The sequence below is a fragment of the Lynx rufus genome, unplaced genomic scaffold (genome assembly GCF_022079265.1).
Source record: "Lynx rufus isolate CCGP_SWC_20201006 ecotype Redwood Valley unplaced genomic scaffold, mLynRuf1.p SCAF_13, whole genome shotgun sequence".
Classification (NCBI taxonomy): Eukaryota; Metazoa; Chordata; class Mammalia; order Carnivora; family Felidae; genus Lynx; species Lynx rufus.
In genome coordinates, this window is record NW_025814827.1 from 48,201,564 (window position 1) to 48,221,957 (window position 20,394).

The window sequence follows — 20,394 nt, forward strand, 5'->3', positions numbered from 1 at the left end:
GAAGGGCAGAGAGAGAAGAGAGAGAGAATCCCAAGGCTTCTGTGCTGGAAGCAGGACTCAAACTCACAAACTTTGAGATCATGACCTGAACAGAAATCAAGAGTTGGACACTTGACTAACTGAGCCACCCAGGCGCCTCTCTACTTATTTTTAATGCAGTCTGCTGAATTATTTGACGGGCCTTAAGAAAAATTTTCAGTAAAATCAATATTTTTAAAAGAGAAAAGAAAAAATTATGTTCAAGAAAGGTGCAATATGATTTCAAAGTTGAGTATTTTCTTTTAAAGGGCAATAATTTATTTCAGTTTGTTTAAAATAGCTTCACTGCCAAGACTCTAGAACCTCAAAGCTTTTCCTGCCAACATATGTACATTCCCTAAAAGTAAAAATACTGTTTTCGATTCTTATTTATTTTGCTAAACTATTTTTTGCCATATAAATATATCAGCATTATTATTCCTTGACAAAAATACAACATACAGGATTGCTATTCACATCGATAATCATCTGTCAAACTATATACTATTTATAATACTTTCATAAACTTCAGAGAATAAGTTACTAACACATATCCCATGTAGATAATTTTAACAGAGAAAAGATTTTTGCAAGGACTGAAAACAGGGATTTACAAAGTAAAGGGTCTGTCAGCATTCTAAGCCCACCAGCATGAAACTATATACTAAGAGTAGCAGCCTTCCACTGTAAAATTACTAATTTTAGTAATACAGTACATTAAACATGCCATTTGAGATATATGCCAACCTAAACTGCCACATATGGCATATCTTTCTTATTATCACAGTTTGTGTTTTCATATCCAGAGTCATTCTAGTTCTAAAACAAGATGTCAAATATACCAATTTAGCTAAAAACGTGATAAAGCTTTCAGAGGAACATACCTTTCCTTAAACAAAATAGGTATGCACTTCAGAAGAAATTTAAAATATTACTGTAAAGAAAATATGGCTGGAAGTTTCTAGTTTAGAAGATGTTTGTAAATGCAAAATAGAATATAATTTCAAAGACAGAATTCATAAAAGATGTTCCATTTAAATAAACGTTACTTTGAAACAATTCACAACCCAAAATTCTTCAAAATTTTTCTCAAAGAGAATTGTACTGCCTCTGCAAAAAATGTATGCAGTTGTCTTACCTATATTATTTATCCCTTTTAAGAACAAGTCATGATATCATACCATGATATGCGTATCAATTTGAAGGCAGAGATTTTGCTTATGCTTCCTTTTTGTATTGAATTCAACTTTGAGTTATACGACTGGTATTATTGAATTATGAATAGCACTTAAATAAAGATTACACAGTGAATATTTTCATTTCAAATCCCCATCTGGTGCTTAATGTCACTTCAGCTGTTCAATTCTTTAATGTTTCTCTACACAACTAGCCAATGATTTCACAAATCAGTATAAAACGCTAGATAGATTTTTAATCTCATTTTCTAAATGGAAACACAGTGCCATATTTTTCAGTCTTTTTTAAATTAATCTGATTTTGATCGAGTATCGATTAACAGTGACTCCTTTAGGAAATAAATATCAATGATGGAGAATCCTGCTGAATCTCAATAATCATGTGAAACTCCAAATAAAATAATTACATAACAGAAAATCCATTTACAATGAATAAGAAGTTTCAGTTTTTATTTTCATTGACCAATGTCTCTCTCATATACCAAAACTTTAGTGTTGGAACGACATCAAATTCACACATTAAAAAAAATGTATATGCTGTGTAAATCACGAATTTTCATCAAATTAAAAATGAATAGATCTGTTCATCACATATCAAGAGAGCTAAAATGGTCTACATATTCATGTAATTTAAGAAATGAGAAAAATTGTATCAGATATATGATTCAAAAACAAACTAGTAAAAGAAACCAAGTAGCTAATTTTAAATGTGTCTGCACAGACAACAAGGTATGTAAAAGTGAATAAATGTCAAAAACATACTTCTCTCCACACTATTCCTGAGTACAGCAAAACATTCTTCACTGGATTTTGTCCTTCACTAGGTTCCCACGCTTTTCTTTTACACTTGGCACATAACTGCTTAATAAAACACAACTATCGTATTTCTTAACATCTCTTTTTCCGTATTTCTAATTACCTCACCTTTCCCTTAGTCTTTTCCTTTGTAAACAAAGTAGTCTTCTCTTTAATTCTACTTACATTGCTAAGCAGAAAGTCACATTCCTCAGTCTACTACTCAGCTCTACTTTTAGATAATTAAGGCAATCCTCCTCCAAAGTACAACTATTAACTTTTATACAAATACGTGCATAAATTTTAATTTCAGTGCCATTGTGGGTCATTTTATAGACACAACAGAGGTATTTTTTCTTTAAAATAATTCTTGCTAATAATAGCAGTTTTCAAACAAGTTCTTATCTTTTTCACATGTAATACATTCATTCTCTCTTGTCTCTAAAAATATCTATAGTATCTCCCTATCCCCACTTTCCCCCCAGCAACATCCACTTTTTACCTAGTAATACCAAACTACTTTTGGATCCCTGAATAGGACAGGAATTTTCATATCTACCTAAATATACACTGTGTCTCTGCTTCAAATGACCTTCCACTCTTGCCCAACAAGCAAATTAAAATTCAACCCTCAAAACCCCCCTTTTCTTTGAAGTCCACCTTCTCCCTGCAAGATCTGGTCGCGGACAGAGGTAGTTTCAACTTGTAGACACAATTCTACCATTATACATTTATTAAAATTTATTCTAACCAGGTATTTATCTTTCTTGTGTCTTACTGCTCTCTTTCTTGAGAATAAGATCTTCAGAGCATTGTATACCTAGTTCTAACCCCAAGAGGTAGTAGCAAAGTACAATCCCATGGTAGTAGCAAAGGAAGCACCAGGTAAAGAAACACTACAATAGAATTATTTTAGCCCACTATTCTGCACCAGCTTTTAAAAAAATAAAGAGAATTTATAAAAATGTAGAGGACTAAGCATAAGACTAGATTTATCTACTAAATCTTAGATGTTTCTTGGTTCATTGTAGCAAAACTCAATGTACTAATACAATAAAAACATTAGTATTTCATGGATTTCTCTAAATTTTAACTGTTTAAAAAGTAAAAGACTAAAGAAGCCCAAATTTGATAACTTTCCTATAATTTTATTTTCAAATAAAGTAACACATACTAACACCTTGATATTCTAGTCAAACTCTAAGCAAATAAATTCTGGTCTACTATGTAACTGGTATACTTTTTTCTTTCACAAATGAGAAAATTAAATAGTCTAGCTTCTAAAAGTCATAATGTATTTATACATGTTAACTTCCCCTCTACAGGTGAAGATATTAAAATACAATTAAAATAATCATATTTTTAATAATGTAACTTTAATTTAGTGGTTAATAAACTTTGATTTTCAGGATAACTCAAGAAAAGTCATCAACAGGATGTTCCTTAGCGAACAAGTAGACATGTGGCAGCAGAAAAACCATAATGTGACGTAACTCTAAAATCTTGTAATATAGGTATTTCAAATCACTTTTATCAATAAATGTTAATTATGCTCATGTTGGTTAAGTCAGAATATTTTTATTAATTATCTACATTTTGGAAATGGCTTTTAAGTACTCCATAATACTGGCTTTATAGTTTCCTTCACAAAGGACAACATGCTAAATACAAAGCAAAACTCCCTTCTCTCACTCTACTCTTCTTTTTTAATACCTGGCCCATACTTGTGTTAACACTTCTATGGCCATTTGTTTAAATTTTTGAACTCATTTGTTCACTTATCTGAAATACGGGTTTTACATATACACACCACCCCCCATTCAAGGTAAATTGGATATATAATGAAAATTTAAAGATAAACTGCCCACTATCCATTGTACTCACACTTCACAGAAGAAGCCTTAAATCAGTCATTTATTCATTCATACATACATTCTTTTAAATTTGAACTGCCACCTATGTTTACAGCACTGAGCTGTAAACTGAACATACAGCAACAGGCATGAAGGACAACATTAATTCCTTCATACCAATGAAGCCTAATTCAATTATTTAAATGACATAAGTAAAGGCTATCACAAAAGATTTTTCATTTTGGTTTAAAGCTGTGAAGAAAAAAAATTCCTCAAAAATCACACTGAGTACTTTTATATTTATGTTAGAAAGTAGTCCATAAGCTTACAACGCAAACATCATCAGAACTCGGAGAAGCAAACCAATGTAATGAAAAAGACAAAAAAGAGAAAATAGTGATGTTTTAAAATTAAAAATTATTGTATAATACATCTTCACCTTTACTTAAAATGCCTTACAACTAGCCTGTTGCTTATTTTTTAACCATAATATTTTTTCTTTTTAAACCAACTGTTATGAATACCCAGCCAAATATTAATACTTAAGAAAATTTTTATGGAAGACATAAAAATATAGAAAATATATATATGCTTGAAAACAGATTTTAAATTAGAAAGTCTACACATTTTTTTAAAATCAAGGTCAATACTCTGTTAAACCAAGAACAAAAAATTTAGCTAAGGAACACTGGAAGCAAGCAAAAGAAAGAAGGGAAAGCAGGGGTGCCTGGGTGGCTCAGTTGGTTAAGCGTCCTACCTCTTGATTTTGGCTCAGGTCATGATCTCATGGTTCATGTGATCGTGCCCTGTGTCGGGCTCTGCTCTGACAGCATAGAGCCTGCTTGGGATTCTCTGTCTCTCTCTCTGTGTCTCTCTGTCTCTCTCTCTCTCTGCCCCACCCTCCGCTCCCACTTTCTCTTAAGATAAACATTAAAAAAAAGAAAGAAAAAGAAAGCAAACATTGCAAATGAAGAAAAGTAACAAAGTGTAGAAATCAAATCACCCTGGAAATATTGACATCTTCAAACTACAATTACGGAAAAAGAGACCAGGCTATATTCCAAGTAATATAACCTATCATAACTTTTTTTTTTTTAATGTGTGGTAGTGATAGAGAACCTGTATTTGACCCTTCAGTATAGCAAATCAACAACAAAAACTGTTCTAAAATAACTAACGTGCTTTCAACTTATTTAAAATAAGGGGGGGGGAGGCACATTCATTTTAAAACTAGGAGAGAGAAAAATTAAAGAATTATTTTCTCAGAGAGTCATATCCAAAAAGGAAGGGAAAAAAGAGTGGAGCAAAACAGGAAGAGAAAGAAGTACCTACTAAAATTTGTACCACAAATTCAGAAAACATATTTAAAAGCTAAAGGATGATTATTGACATGCACCACTTATTATCTTGGTATCCTGGTTTGCTCAATGGTTAAATAGAGATTCTGGAAGAGATGAGATCTAAGATCCATTCCTTTCATCTGGTCCCACAATTCCATGATTTTTTCAGTCTCTTAAAATGGAAAGCCTCTCTGCTATTTCTAAGGGTCCTCAGTAAGTCTTTTGACAGAGATGCCATATAACAGAAAAAAATTTAACACAAAACTTAAGAAGAACAATTAAAGCGCAACTTTTTAGGAAAAAGTAAAACATATCCAAACCCTTTAACAAAGAAAAAATGCTTTGTAATAACTCTAAGTCGTGATGACCAAGGAGCTGCCTACACCTGGGCTCATAGGAAGCATCTGATAAATACACATAATAAACAAGAGAAAAGCTTCTAGACAGATTTCACACCAGGTTTTATTAAAAAGTACTTCCGTGACTTAAAAAAAACATAAATTAATCTTAGAAAAATTAAAATGCAGTTATACAAAGAATAATTAAGACTAAAAATGTGAATGATAAGCTCAATAGCCTCCAATACTAACTCCTTTAGAAACAAGTTATTTCAAGAACGAATGTAATCAGATGGAAAAGTTACAGTTCTTCTAAAATATTTAGTAACATAAAACAAAAATACATACCACATTCCTTTACTATATTCAGTGTTAATGAAATGCTCTGCCAATTCCTTCCTTTCTGCCCTTCCAATTCTTCCCCCCCAATTACTAGATCTTATAAAAAGTCACTGAATCTAATTCCTAGAGAAGCAGATTATTAACAATATAAATGAAAACTTTCTTCTTTAAGATAAAAATGATTTTTAAAAATTGAATCAACTGAGAGTCAGCATATATTATATCCTAAAGGGAATGCAGGATTTGAAGTCTTATTTAATTAATAAGTACATTATGTGAAAATTTATCCTGCCAAACAATTACAGAGCCTTCAGTGTAAAACTGTTCTCAAAAACCTTTGAAAGAGAAAAGTTATTTCTCAAAACTTCAAAAAGTATGTTTAGTTTCATGAGGAAAGTAAAAAACACTACAGTCTAAAATTTAAAAATTACTGAGTTCAGAATAAAATTAATTGCAAATTACAAACATACTGAACATCAGTAGAACATAGAACAGGTCTTGAAATAAAAAAAATATATATTAATTTTAAATATCAATTATTAAATAAAATTAGTTTAGGAATGGTAAAAAATGGTTTATTTTCTATTCCAAATAATCTTACCTGAATCATTTTGCTGTTAAAAAACTCAAGATACTGATTTCATTTTTCATCTGGTCCTGTCAACGATGCTATGACAGGCCCTGCAGGAAGCAGCAAAAGATCAATGATGGAACGTAGATATTATATGTTTTCATGACCAAGTTTTGTTATGGGAAAGGATATCCATATAGTAGTTTGAAACTCAGGGAATACGGAAAATATCTCAAAAGCTCATCAGTGTATATAATATTCTTTCATTTTTACTTTGTAGTCTTAAATGTTTATTTTTATTCAGTTTTCTTTATCAAAAATTTAAAGGGCCACCTGGGTGGCTCAGTCAGTTAAGCATCCAACTTCGGCTCAAGTCATGATCTCAGGGTTTGTGAGTTCGAGCACCACATCAGGCTCCACGCTGGCAGTGCAGAGCCTGCTTGGGATTCTCTCTCTCTTCCTGTCTCTCTGCCTGTTCCCTGTGTGCACTCTTTCTCCCTCTCAAAAACAAATAAATTAAAAAAAAACAACAACAAAAAAACTTGAGTCGGTCAGTATAAAATTATACACATACATAAATATCCATAAAAACCAAATTCTAAAAACAATTAAAAATGATGGTGCAGTATATATGTGGAATTTTAAAGAATCATTTCTATATTGATAAGAATTGGAAAGAAAACAAAGATCCAAGGTCTCAAAAATGGAAAGTCTTGACTGAAAAATAACATATGCTTAAAAGTACGGAAATGATTATATTAACTTCTAGTGATGATTATTTTAATCTTATTTCCCATGATTACTATAACTACCAATAAACTACTACTATACCTAATTCAATTAAAATAAACTTTAAAAGATTTCTTATAAGCAGTAACTTCAGAATCCAATAGTTACTGGCAATACTGGTAAAAATTCCTTCAATAAAAGCATATAAGTTACAAAAAACTCTGTGCAAACTCCAAAACTTAATTCCTCTTTGGTAACTGACAGGTTATATTCAACGAAGACCAAAAAATTCAAATCAGTAAAAATGAGAGAAAAATCAAAACTATAAAACTCCTTCACAAGATTCCAAATATATTTTTTAATTCAGAATTATTTTAAAGTAATATAGCACTTGCCGTATTTAACTTAAAGGCGTTTTTACCTTGCAAGTTATTTTCCATTCAAGGGCCAATTAATAAACAGCACTGTGATTAGACACCTACAATAAGTGGGAACACTATTAGAAAACGTAAGAAACTTCTATATATGTCATGGAAGCATATTGTAAGTCAGTATTTCAAACAGATTAAGAAATTTCAAACAATAGAAATAAATGACAGATTAATTTTTTTTGAGTTTTTATGCTATACCTGTCTTGTTTGTTGAAACACTTCAAAGCACTCAGCAAAGCTTGCTTGCCAAAGCCTCTAACATGCTAAAATGATATAACTTAATTTTACATGGGTTATGTTTGAAAATAAACAAATGTTAAGCTACGATAATGATAATTAAAAAATTACAATGTACTTCCACTTGTTTTCTGCTCGTTCATGATTTGAAAACGTACTTGTGGAATATGTAAAGTTAAATACTTCTGACTTAAGATTATTTTCTTTCTATTTCTATACAATATCTTTTTACGTGTGTGGATTCTATCAGATTCATAGAAATCATTTTAGTTTCAAATATTTCCATATAAAAAAATGGAAAAGCCTATGCCATATCTTTTTAAGAACGAGACGAAGAAAATGGAAATTTCACCAACTCAGACACCAGGAAGTATCTGAAAAATACTGCTTCGTTTCTTGCATGTTGTGTTTTATACCATGACACTTCAGTCTCTGAGGGTCAGGTTAATTAAGCCCCATAGCAGCTGCAGTGCAATGTGAGACACACGCTGCTGCGGTTCCCACCAGTCCAGTCCAATTACCTGTAGTATTCCAGCACTGGACAAGTGACAACCAACCTCTTCTCTCTAGTCACTTGCTCCCACTGGTCTACTGATAAATGTTAGAACAAACTAACCTCTTTTTGGAAAAGACTGCAAGCTGAATGCACCTGCTGCAGGCTGCAATGATGAGTCCCAGAGAGATGTTTGTCAGTCAGATCTCTGCAGATGTTGTTTAACTTTATGCTAGAGCTGTATCCAAAGATGGAAATGAGATGGCAATCAAGCACAAATCTCCCACCCTTGTCCCCCCAATTTTATTTTGAAAAGCTGCACTTGCTCATAAAAGTGCTTTAAAACAACTCCGCTAAACTGAAAACAACTAAGACTAAACTCTATGGTAAAAAACAGTTTTATTAGGTACTGAATTTTAGGTAACAAGTGGCATAATTATGTTCAATAAATGTTATCTGTGTTATTTAGAAGCTTAAAAATTAATTTGCTTAAGCCAGAGCAAAACAAAACAAAATAGCTATAAAATAGACAAGTTTTTGATGGGTGTTTATTGCTCAGATTTTTAGTGATACCACATACTCCTTAGAGTTCCCAAGACACAGATTTTTTTTCCTCTTACATATTATACAAAACACCTTCCATACATAAATATTGAACTATTTCACTGGTTATATTCACTATGTTTAAACTCTTCTTGAAAGCTTTGGGGGGTGATATTTGCAAGGCAATATTGTTAGACATATTGAATTTCCTTACAACGTCACAAATTTAAATGAGCTATTTTTCCAAAATCCAGAAGGCTTCAAATAGCTAATATCAAAGTGACATTATACAATATAATTCATGAAAACGTCAATACTTTAAATGATGTTCCACAACTTACTAAATCAATGATAGAAGATATAACATCAGAATGAAAAAAAAAATCAAATAAATACAATACCTAAGACTTTTAGTGCTAATTCAATTTTTCTAAAAATCTTATGCTATAAAACATTTGTTTACAGGAGTTAAGTATCAAAACTATATCTTCAGACTCTACAATTTTAACATAGATTGTGCTATGCCAGTAACATTCCTTCATATGTTGAGATTTCCTGTTTCTTAAAATGAGAAAATATTAAAAATACAGCAAATTTCAGAGAGATACTAATGTCTAGCTGAAAGATTATGGTTCCTCCTTCAACTAAGGTATAGAGAGACAAAATATAACAACAGGTAATATGATAAATATAAGTATTACAAGTTGAAGATTTAAAGAAAAGCACATTACATGCCAGCAACTCTTTGATCATACTAAAATCAAAGGGATAGTACAGTGTAATCATAACCATCATATTAAACTCAACAATACTAGAAATTACACTACTTTTATTTTTCCTTGTTACAATTTTATGTATCTACTAATTTTTCCTTAAAATACATACCAATAAATTTCTAAAATGCTTTGCATCTAAGATTAAAGAAAAGTGTTTGGACTGCAACTTTTAAAAGCTGGACAAAAGTATTCCCATTGTACTACCAACACCATAATTCTCTTCTTTCAATAATGTAAACAAAAGAAGTGATCTATTCTAAAACTTTATTAACTCATCTCATTTCCAAAAAAATGATCATTCTTATGTTATACAGTCTCGATCCTAAAGGTTAAATTGGCCACTGAATTTTCCCCATGTCAAAATTAAGGCAGTGTTGAGTACTTCCTTCACTAAAAGAAAAATGCACTTACATTCTTTTTCAAGACTTTTAAAAATTTAACACATAACTGGCTTGTGATTAACAAAAAAAAATCACCCAAGTTGTGCAATGCTAAGATTACGATACAATAAATCTAGGGATGTAAGTTCAAATTTTAACTTAAGGACCATAAAAGGAAATACTTTACATCAAATGTGATCCAGTTTTATAGCCATAAATACGAAGAAAGTGTAAGATACACACTAATATATGCTGCGATTACAGTGAAGTATTTCTGTTTGGTGGATATAATGAAGATCTCTAGTGTCATACAATGGAATAACAATAGGTGCATTATGAAATGTTCTAAAATTTAAGGCACACATGAAAAAATATATTTTATAAATCCTTTACTATTCCCAATCAATAATGTATTCCATAAGTTTTTTGGATTATCTACCTGAACCATGCATTATTTTAACATATAAAATCAATCTATTTATTAACAAAACTAAACACATCTTCAGATGCCAAGTAAAAGAATAAAAGAACACTATCGCCATTCTGAAAATGCATACAGTAATATATTCCCCAAAAATGAGAAAGCTGCTTTTTACTACAAGGCAACAACTTTAGTTAACCTAATTATAGAAAAGATATGTAAATAAATAGGCTGCTTTAATCAAGTAAGAAAAAAAGATATATTCATAAACCACAGATAATAACTAGTATCCTGTAAGATTTAGATTTCTAAAAAGATGAATTACACAGCAAAAGTATATCTACTCATACATCTTTTTTGATTACAGTAATTTAAAAAATTCATTTCACAATCCTCAATCTCCCCAAATTATTTTATTTACTATGCCATGCTGAAATACACAATATAATATACAGTTCTACAAATTCTAAATCACACCAATTAATGCGCAAAAAATGTTTTGATTTCAACCATAAATATTAAAAATTACTCAGAAAGGCGAGGTTGTTTAAGATATTTTAAAGATACAAGCTGAGCAAAACACAAAAAACAAAAAACTTCACAAATATGATAAATATGAGTATATTATATTGGCTATAGTAAAAACAATGGACATACATTTGAGATGAAATTTGTTAAAATATCCCCAAAGTGTGTCTGTATACTGGCTTATACATCCTAAAGAAAGTCTGTGTTAAATACATCAGTATTTTAACTAAACCTTCCGAACACAATTACATTCTGTTTGAAACTTAGGTAATTTGAGAAAATCCATTAGGTTATACAACTAAAGTATACTTTTCCCCAAATACACTGTCTTACCAAACAAGAAATAGAAAGATTCTTGATGAAATAAACATCAGGCATGTTCACTCTAATAGAGGAGTCATAAATACATATATGAAACACAAAAATGGGCTTCCAAATTACTGCATAATCCTGTAAGAACTCGGCGATAAGAAATCACAGTTTTATAATTTGGTTCATCTGAGATGAGCAGGTAAGTATCCCTTAAATATATCTGAGTACGAGAAGTTGAAAGTAGCTCAGAGGCTGTTATGTTGAAGAATACCAGGACCTTAGATAATTCCACAGGCTTGTGGTCAAGTATGAACAGAAAGACTATTAAAATTGAAGTCTGTCAGAAGAAGAGAGATGTATCTGTCTGAACAGGGAATAATCCAGTAATACCATATTTAAATTAAAGTGTTCAGAATTAATACAACTTCTTATTAATTACAAGGCTTTACTTTATCCTTAAAATTAATTCCATAGCGTGTGCTTGGTTTCCACCTGTTACAGGCAGAGTATAAGCCTTCTTTTATCCAGACATTTCAAATCACATTTGATCAGGTTACGTCACTACACACACAAAATTTTGTTCAACGCATTCCAGTTTTCCATTTTTTCCAACGGATATTCTTGTTCTATATGAATAACGTGCTTCAGAACTATAAATAAAATAAGCAATTTCAATGTAATAAGAAAAAAATGTATAACTAAGTGGACTAAAAACAAAAGATCTAATTCTCGGTGCACCCTTTCAAACCCACTGAAAATAAACTATATTCAAATGAAAAGGCATTTAATTTACTATTTGGAATATCCTTGATAAACACCAATTTTCTGTAACATCCCTGCACATCTGATACCACCTCATGTATAATGCAAAAAAGCTATTTCATTTTCATCTATTGACAGTGAATTTAATTTACCATTGCAGCTCTTTTCCTAGAACTATCACGTTATTAATTCTGCAATCAAGCTCTTTTGAATGCTTTTATTTGTACTAAGGTTTTCACAATTCCACATTGATTTTTTTCATCATAATATACCTTTCAAACATATGAATGTGAATATGTTAGTAAACTTTCTTAATGCATAAGGAAAGTTTCAGAGACAAGGAAAGCCATCTACAAAACTACACTCACAGGAACAAACTTTCGAAGGACAGCATATCTAAGAGATTACATTTTAGCTTAATGTTTGTAGTGTTTACCAAATATACTACATTTAGTTTATACAACTAAGTGATATTTTCAACCATTCTAAAACCTTCTTATCTAGCATAATGGTCCATTTTCTCCCACCAATCAATTGGCTATGAAAAAGAAATCCTCTACTAAAGAATTCTACTGAAATTAGATCATTGAAAGCAAATGAGCTTTGTTTTTCTATGGGGGGGGGGGGGAAGAAGCAGTATCAGTCTCCTCAGCACTGAATAAATACTTTTTTATGGCCATGAAGACAAAATAACCAAAAAAAAAATGGCAGAAGCTACACCTGAGTAAAAGCAAATCAGTTAATGTTTTATCTAAGAGATATACTATTCAATTATGCAGATTATCCAATTATATTTAAAATCCATATAATGAGTAGCAAAATGATAAAAAGAAAAAGATAAAACACAGAGAACTGTATAACACTTGAAATAAAAAACACACACTGAAAAGTACAAAAAAAATTATGCCACCTAGGAAACTTGCCATTTTCCAGTAGGTTATAGTACCACACAACTGTTACCAGATTTTAATCCAATACAGCTCTTCATAACACAAATTTTGAAGTATTACTTTACTTCTTACATAATAATATATTTCCTTGTCACAATTACACTAAAAACGCAGTATTTTAAAAATCTGAAGAGGCAGCACTTGTCCTCTTTACTTCACTCCAGGGCCAACAAACAAAGCAGTGAAGCAGAAAGAGGTACATAATGGATTTAGAAGTAAATGGTCCATTCTTTAAGAAGCCTTCCTACCCCCTCTTCTGAATTCACTCTAGACTAATTGTCATTACAATGATGTCTGAAAACTTCAAAAGAACCCTATTTCCTGATGCCAGCTGTCCATGTTTCTATCTTTAAATTTTAGAGTTTTTTCCTAATTAGAAAGAAGTATTTAGACATACCCAAAAGATGTTATCTCGTAATTGTTCTAAATCACAGACACAGTATATCGATTATAGAAACAAAACATAATCAAGAGTGGAAATATTCTTTAAAATTTTCCACAAATACAATATATAAATAAAGTCTATACTATTAAGAATTTCCTTCAATACAACATACAACACACGTAGATCTTCTCTTTATTTCCTTGGGGATTTATCAAACAATCTCTTCACCATTGCACCTACCTGGGTAAAAATCTTTGGACTTAGACAGCTTGATGGTGGCTCCAGTTTCTTTTTGCAACTGAACAATTGTCTGTCCTCCCTTCCCAATTATAGATCCAGCAGCATAACTAGGTATGAGAACCTTTAGAAAATACTGGCCGTCTTCTGAAAAATGCAAAGAAATATATTTGGTTAACATGATAATTTTAAACTCTCTATCCCCTCTCCACCCTCAAGAGGGAAAAACAGCAATTAAAACATTGGGCATATAGCTGCAGGAAATATGGGGTTAATTTTTTTTTTTTTTAAAGAACAAAAGTAAGCCAATTACACTGAAAAATAAATAGGTACAAACTGTTTCTCATTTTGTAGGATTTATACTTTTAAACTTGGAATTAAAATCTAAACATGTTTTATTATTTTGCAGCACTGTAGAAACTGATGACTAAATTCCAGTTGTTATTCCAAACATGGAAGTCTTCCAATTCTATCTGTGGTTACTATGGTAAAATGAAATGAACTGACCCTTTAACAAAACTTCAGAGATTTATATGATGACAAACCTTCACTTACCATATTGCAATACAAATAAGTAAAAGGACTGTAAATAGTGATGAGCTATATTGGTTTGACATTAGCAAACACCTAAGGACTACAATCAGCCATTGCCTATATCTTACTTAAAGTATGCAAAACAAACATTTCTCCTACCAAATAATCCACCCAAACTGTAGGGTGTATTCCAAGTCTGCAATAACTGCCAGGAAATAACTCAAAGTGATGTGAACTGGCAAATCTAACTAATCCTGGTGTATTTCTTTAGCACTTCTTAGTCTACCATGATCTCGTTTAAGCTCATTAATTAAAGGACCTTAAGAAGAATTCTGCCAATACTAAAAAGCTTAGGAGTCATTTATATCAAATACACTTAAAAGTGACCAAACAGATTATGTTACTTCTCCAAAATAGCCACAGCTTTAAAAACAGAGGAAGTGGATGAACCAAGAAAGAGTGAAATGAAATGTTGTAGAAAATATAAAGCCAACTCCGTAAACTTTAATTTCTGACAAACTGATCAAGTCTTAAATCGGAAACACCCCAGTAAATCCAGCTTATGTGAATAAACGTTCTAAATTTTGCGGATGTGCCATTCGCAAGACCCCCATCCGTCTCTAATGTACATGCTGTAGATAAATTCACCTCTGCCTCGATGCATTGGGTGCATTGTTAAGATGACTCCAGTGCAAATGAAGAAGCGATACCGGTCCCGTTATAACTCATCTTCCCAGGAAGCGCAGGATGTTAAACTAACAAGTCACAGTACCAGACACCCCCACCCTCGTATGCACACCTCTGAAGACAAATCAATGAGATATTTGCAACGACAGTGTAAGTGCGGTAAGAGCATGCACTCATCAAGATTTTGCATACTACTTGTGGCCCAAAGCAAGGGGATGGAGAGGGAAAAACTCTCCGATGCCCCAATCATTTGCTATCCGCTACCCAAGTGCCATTTATTTATTTATTTTATCAGACTGTTAAATGCAGCGCGCATCTTCGAGCGGCCATCACCTCACTCGGGGTCATCCTCCTCCTCTTTAACGGACCCCCTTGCCCAGGTCTAGGATATTTAAATGGTCAGTCTTTAGACCGATTAAATGGAAAGATAGGTCTATTCCGAAAAACCGGTCGCCATTTTGATGAATGATAAACAGAGAAATGGAAATGTGTCCGGGACGGCGAGGTGCGGGGCAGGTGCAGGGGAGGGGGCGCGGGGCAGGGGCGCGGGAGCCGCCGGGTTCGGGCTGGAGGTGTCCGGGCCGCGGGAGGGAGGGAGGCCGGCAGGAGGGAGGGAGGCAGGGGCGGGCGGCGGGGGATGGGGCCAGCGGGGAGGTGGAAGCGATACCCACCGCCCGTATTGGTCCTCTTGGTGCTGCCGGCTTCAGGGGGGGCTTCCAGCGGCCTTTTCCGCGAGTCCGGCGGGTCCAGGTCTATGGGAACCCCAGTGTGGGTCCCGTTCTGCTGGATGGGAGCTGCCGCCATCATGTTTGCAGTTCCTGCCGCTGCTACGGGGAGAAGGTTCTCCCTTTTGTTTTGGCTTTTTTTCTTTTTTTTTGCGTTTGGGGTTTCTTAAGGTTTTTTTTTTTTTTTTTAATCGGATCAATAGAAATCTCTTTAGGAAAAAAAAGCAATGTTGCTGGTTTGTTCTCACTGGGGAGGGGGCAGGGCTGAGGAGCAGCTGCAGTGCAGTGTCAGAAAGGAGACAGGGGAATGGAGGGGGTGTGAGAGACGGAGGGTGAAAGAAGGAGAAGAAAGGAGAGAGGGGGAGAGAGTGAAGGGAGAGGGGCGAGTGAATGAGCGGGAGGAGGGGAGCGGGGAGGACGGGCAGAGGGAGTGGGAGAGCGCGAGGGCTGGCGGGGCGCGGGGAGAAGCCGAGGAGGAGGGGAGAGTGAGGGAAAGAGTGAATGAGCAGGAGGAGGGGAAGGAGGTGGATGCGGAGAGGAGCGAGCGGCGGAGGAGGGCAGGAGCCGGGAAGGAGCGCGGCGGTCCCCGCGCCGCGCTAGCGCTGCGCTCGCTCCCGCTGCTGGTGCTGCCGCCGCCGCCGCTGCCGGAGCGGTTCTGCCGTTGCCTGGGCTGCTCGGCGATGCTGCTGCTGCCGCCCGGTCTCGCTCATTATTTCTCCCGCTTGTAGGGGGGGCTGGCGGGGAGGGAGGGGGATGGCTGCGAGGGGAGGGTAGAGAGGGGTTGAGTTCGTAGACTCCCACACACTTCGCGCTCCGGTCCCTGCCTCTCAGCAGCGCCGCCGCCGCTGCCGCCTCCCAGCGCTGATGCCTCAGCCTGCGGGGGCGGAGGGGGCCCCGCCGGAGGCGGGGGCTGGCGGGGGGGGGGGGGGGGGAGGCTGTGTGTATGCGCGTGCGTGTGTGCGCGCGGGCTAAGCGCGTGCGTGGGGGCGCGCGCAGGCGGCGGGGGAGGGGACGGGGGCTGGGGCGCTCCTGTGGGAAGGGAGGGGTGAAAGGTCGCCGGTCCCCGGCAACACGGCTCAGGCAAACGTAAGCGGCTTGTCGCAGAAACCAAGGGGTCCAAGAAACCCGCTAGGCTAGAAGGCGGGAAGCAGAGATTACTGACAGCCGTGCCAGCCAATAAAATGGGAATGTGAGAAAGGCTCTTCAGGCCCCTTCCCAATCAGGAAACTTGGGTATGAGAGGGAATGAAGGGGCGGGGTGGGATCTCGGTCAAGCCGGGGCTGGAGTGGCGACAATTTTGGCTAGTCTGAGAAGGGCATTCGAGTGACCGTTGACAACGGGTGAGACAGCGTCAAGGCTGAAGAAAGAACCTTAACTATATGCTTCCAGGACTTCTAGCTAGGTACATTAGTTTTTATTTTTAAGAGTTAGGTAAGAGACATCATCTTAACTCATCGGCGGTTTTCTACGGGGCGATTTCATAAAAAGAGTATTTATTAGTAGCACTGTGTAACATCGTTAGGGAACTTCTAGTGTCGCTCGCTGCCTTTAATCCTTTCGGGAGCAAGCCAGGATATAAATGAAACTAGGTATGGGTCTTCCCCTCAGAGGCGCTGGTACGCAGACTAAAGACAGGCAACAGCTGAGTGTACACAAAACTAATTATTGAACTAAGTATGAATATAGGAATGAAACTCATTGCAATGTGCACAGCTTATGATTATACAGATCTTGGATATATAAGGAGTCTGAACATCAAGTGTACAAGGCTACAGAAAAAAAATATCGTAGCTGCAATAGATTGAAAGTCTGAAAAGACTCAGTTTACAGATGAGTAAACTGATTCAGTGAAGTATTTTGCTCAAGGTCATCTATCAAGTTAGTTGTTTAATTAATCAGCGCTCTAGGAATGAGGGATAATGGAAACACATGGGCTCTGGAGCCCGAAATCTTGGTTTCACCTCCTTGCAGGCATGTTCTAAAAGTGTCTTGGGCAGATCCTTTAACATGTTGGCTATTTATTAAGTGCTTTCCATGTGCCAAGGAATCATTTTACGTGCGATGCTCTTTACATGCAGTGTATCATATAGTTATTACTGTACCTATTTTACGAGGCAGTTTAGGTTTAGAGACATGAATAATCCAAAGCCGCACAGGTATAAGCATTGTTGCAATAATTCAAACTCAGGTCTTCCTGATTTCAAAGTCTATCCTCTTGGAATATTGCAGGACACTAAAGCTTCAGTTCCTTCCACTGAAAGCAGGGGCTGTAACTCTGCTTCCCATAGGTCTTATGAGTCAAATGAGATAATGTATTGAAAGCTGTGAAAAGGTATGAACATATTCGCTACATTTCTAGAACAAAGATGCTCCTTCCTTGTACTTTTCACTACAGCACTTCAACCTGAAAGATGCCTTTAGTAAAAGCTAGCATAATAAAGAACTTCACTGTAATTCTATGATATTCTAACCAAGAATACCTGCATATCTGAGGCAATCACCAAAGCGAATAGAATAAAATTTAATTCCTGATTGAGGAGGGAATGAAAAAGAATACTAACCCTCCTCACAGCGTCCTTTATTTCAAGGAACATCTAGGAGGCATTGGGATTTCTGGTGCTTTTTAAGTGATGAAAGATAGATGATAGTCTGCTGAACAAGGGAAAAAATAACATTTAGTTTGGGAATAAAAGTTTATCTGGAGTATGAAAAACACTTTGCCTCAAGTCAGAGAAGAAGAAATGCTGAGACCTCAAAGAAAGGGAAAGCAGGTAAGTTAGTATATAACTGGTAAAAGTCTATGAACCTTTAAAAGTCCAGAATTTTTATCTGATATATGATGTAATAGGAAACCATGATACAGCCTTTATGCCCAGAATAAAGAGGATTTATACACGGAATTGGATTTAAAACAACAACAAAAAAATGAGCTGTGATGAAAGAAAATCAGGGTTTGGAATAAGGATGTGGTAGTCAAGATAGAAAAAGCTGATGCCAGACATTGTGTAATCAAAGTGTTCTGTGAAGTGTACCAAAAATATGCAAGGATGTTTTTAAATAAAAAATTGGAAAAGGGCTGGAGTTTGCTACTATATTGTTCTAAAACAGTAAAAGACAGGAGACAAAGATAATACAAAAATGAAAATAGTTCAAAGCTATATTGTATTAAAGCTTGGACAAAGTATTCAGTATCATGTAGTTTTGAATTTGGAAAAGACTGAGAATTGGAAACTGACATTACCAAATTTCTAAAAATAAGTAAAATATGTTTAAAATATCTTAGAAAATATCTGTCATTGCCATGTGTAAGTTAAATTGAAAGTGAGCTAAGTTAAATTGCCTTATAGACTTAAGCTTACTGAGAGTCATGACACTGTATTCTTGTTATTTATTTGACCCTTCTCTTATTTCCTTCTTCAGACTTAATATTTAAATATTACCCACCATTCCATGGGGCCTAGGAGCAGAAGGTATGATTTTAAATCTGGATAGCATGCTTACCAATAATTTATTTAACTATGGCATGCCAGGAATTACACAGACTATCCTAAGACCTGCTCAGACTTCAAAGGGTCAGTTAGCTATGATTATGATTTGGCCATGAAGGTTATCAGAGAGTATATTCTAGCCTTTATTCTCTTGTATTTTCTTGTTTTTTAAGAAAGGATACTTCGCCATTTCACACTATATACCTCCACCATCCTGATTAAACAGACATAAACATTTGATCTCTTGTCCTGCATTTTTTTACCAGCTAATAAACCTGAGGAAATTTTTAAAAAGCAGCTCCCACTTTATAGTATGCTGTACCTCTTAGGGTACAAATAAACTGTTTGAATGAACTTTTTGAAAAATATAATAGACATATTTGACCTTTTAATTCTCTGAAAAGAAATATTTTATTTTCTTAATTAACCAAACAATTGGCACTGCAAATTTAATGTTATTTTCTAATACCATAAGATACAAGAGAACGTGTATACTTTTCATTGCTTAATTAGTTGATGAGTTATGAATATAAGCAACTCTGATAGAAAATGATATTAATCTGAAGAACAAAATTCCTAGTCTTTATTGACTTTCAGTAAGGTTCTTTTTCTTCCTGAGTTTTAGTCTGAGTAATATGGACACAAGATAATCTATTTTCAGTAATAATGATTGGCTTTGTAGAGAAAACGCAGGTAGTTGATGTCCACAAATATTCCTAAACCCGTTTGTCCCCATCCTCCTGCCTTTCCTACAATAAATCCTGTTAACTATAGAACATAAATATTCCCTCTACATGAGTATCTTTTCAGTCTATGCTTTAGGAAACTTTTCTGAGTTTGTGTTCTGCTGAAATCAGATCCTGAGTTAAGGATTCAAGTGCAAATAGTGTATTTTAGAAAGTGATTTCAGGAAACAGTAGGGATTTGGGGAAGTGAGACAGGGAATGGAAGGAAGGCAATGAAGGGTGAATTACCCAAGCAAGTTACATTGTGAGCAAACAGAGCTTAATCTCACTGGGATTCCTAAGAAACCATTTAAAACAGTAGCTTCAGAATTAACCCACTCAAAATGTGAGAAAACTCAGATATATATGCACCAACTCCCTTCAGTCATTGATGGAGGTCTTTTCCTTGGGTACATTATGAATTCAATGCTTGCTGGCCACTCTTCCAATTGCCAGAGCTGCATCTTTTTCTGAGGACTTTCTCTGGCAGCTGGAATCTGTTCTGCCTTTACACAGGCTGGCAATGCTAGGGAGTTAACACCCTGCTGTGGACACATCCCCCACCTTTATGGAAAATCAGGCCAGTGTGCTCTGAAAC

At 35.1% G+C, this 20,394-nt stretch overlaps 1 protein-coding gene across 5 annotated transcripts in view; it reads right to left on the reverse strand.

Annotated features, from left to right (window-relative positions):
• NOVA1 (NOVA alternative splicing regulator 1) overlaps nt 1-15,696 on the reverse strand; it is a 148,905-nt gene extending 133,209 nt beyond the window's left edge. For 2 of the 5 annotated variants that reach the window (XM_047074629.1, XM_047074627.1), the window contains exons 1-2: nt 15,530-15,696; nt 13,641-13,784 (exon numbers count right to left, since the gene is read on the reverse strand). In XM_047074629.1, the coding sequence (XP_046930585.1) occupies nt 13,641-13,784; nt 15,530-15,665 (280 nt within the window). In that variant the 5' untranslated portion in view covers nt 15,666-15,696. Of the gene's footprint in view, nt 1-13,640; nt 13,785-14,819; nt 14,845-15,529 lie in introns of those variants that run through there. The other 3 variants (XM_047074631.1, XM_047074630.1, XM_047074628.1) reach the window with 2 other exon arrangements.
• Between the last annotated feature and the right edge of the window lie 4,698 nt (nt 15,697-20,394).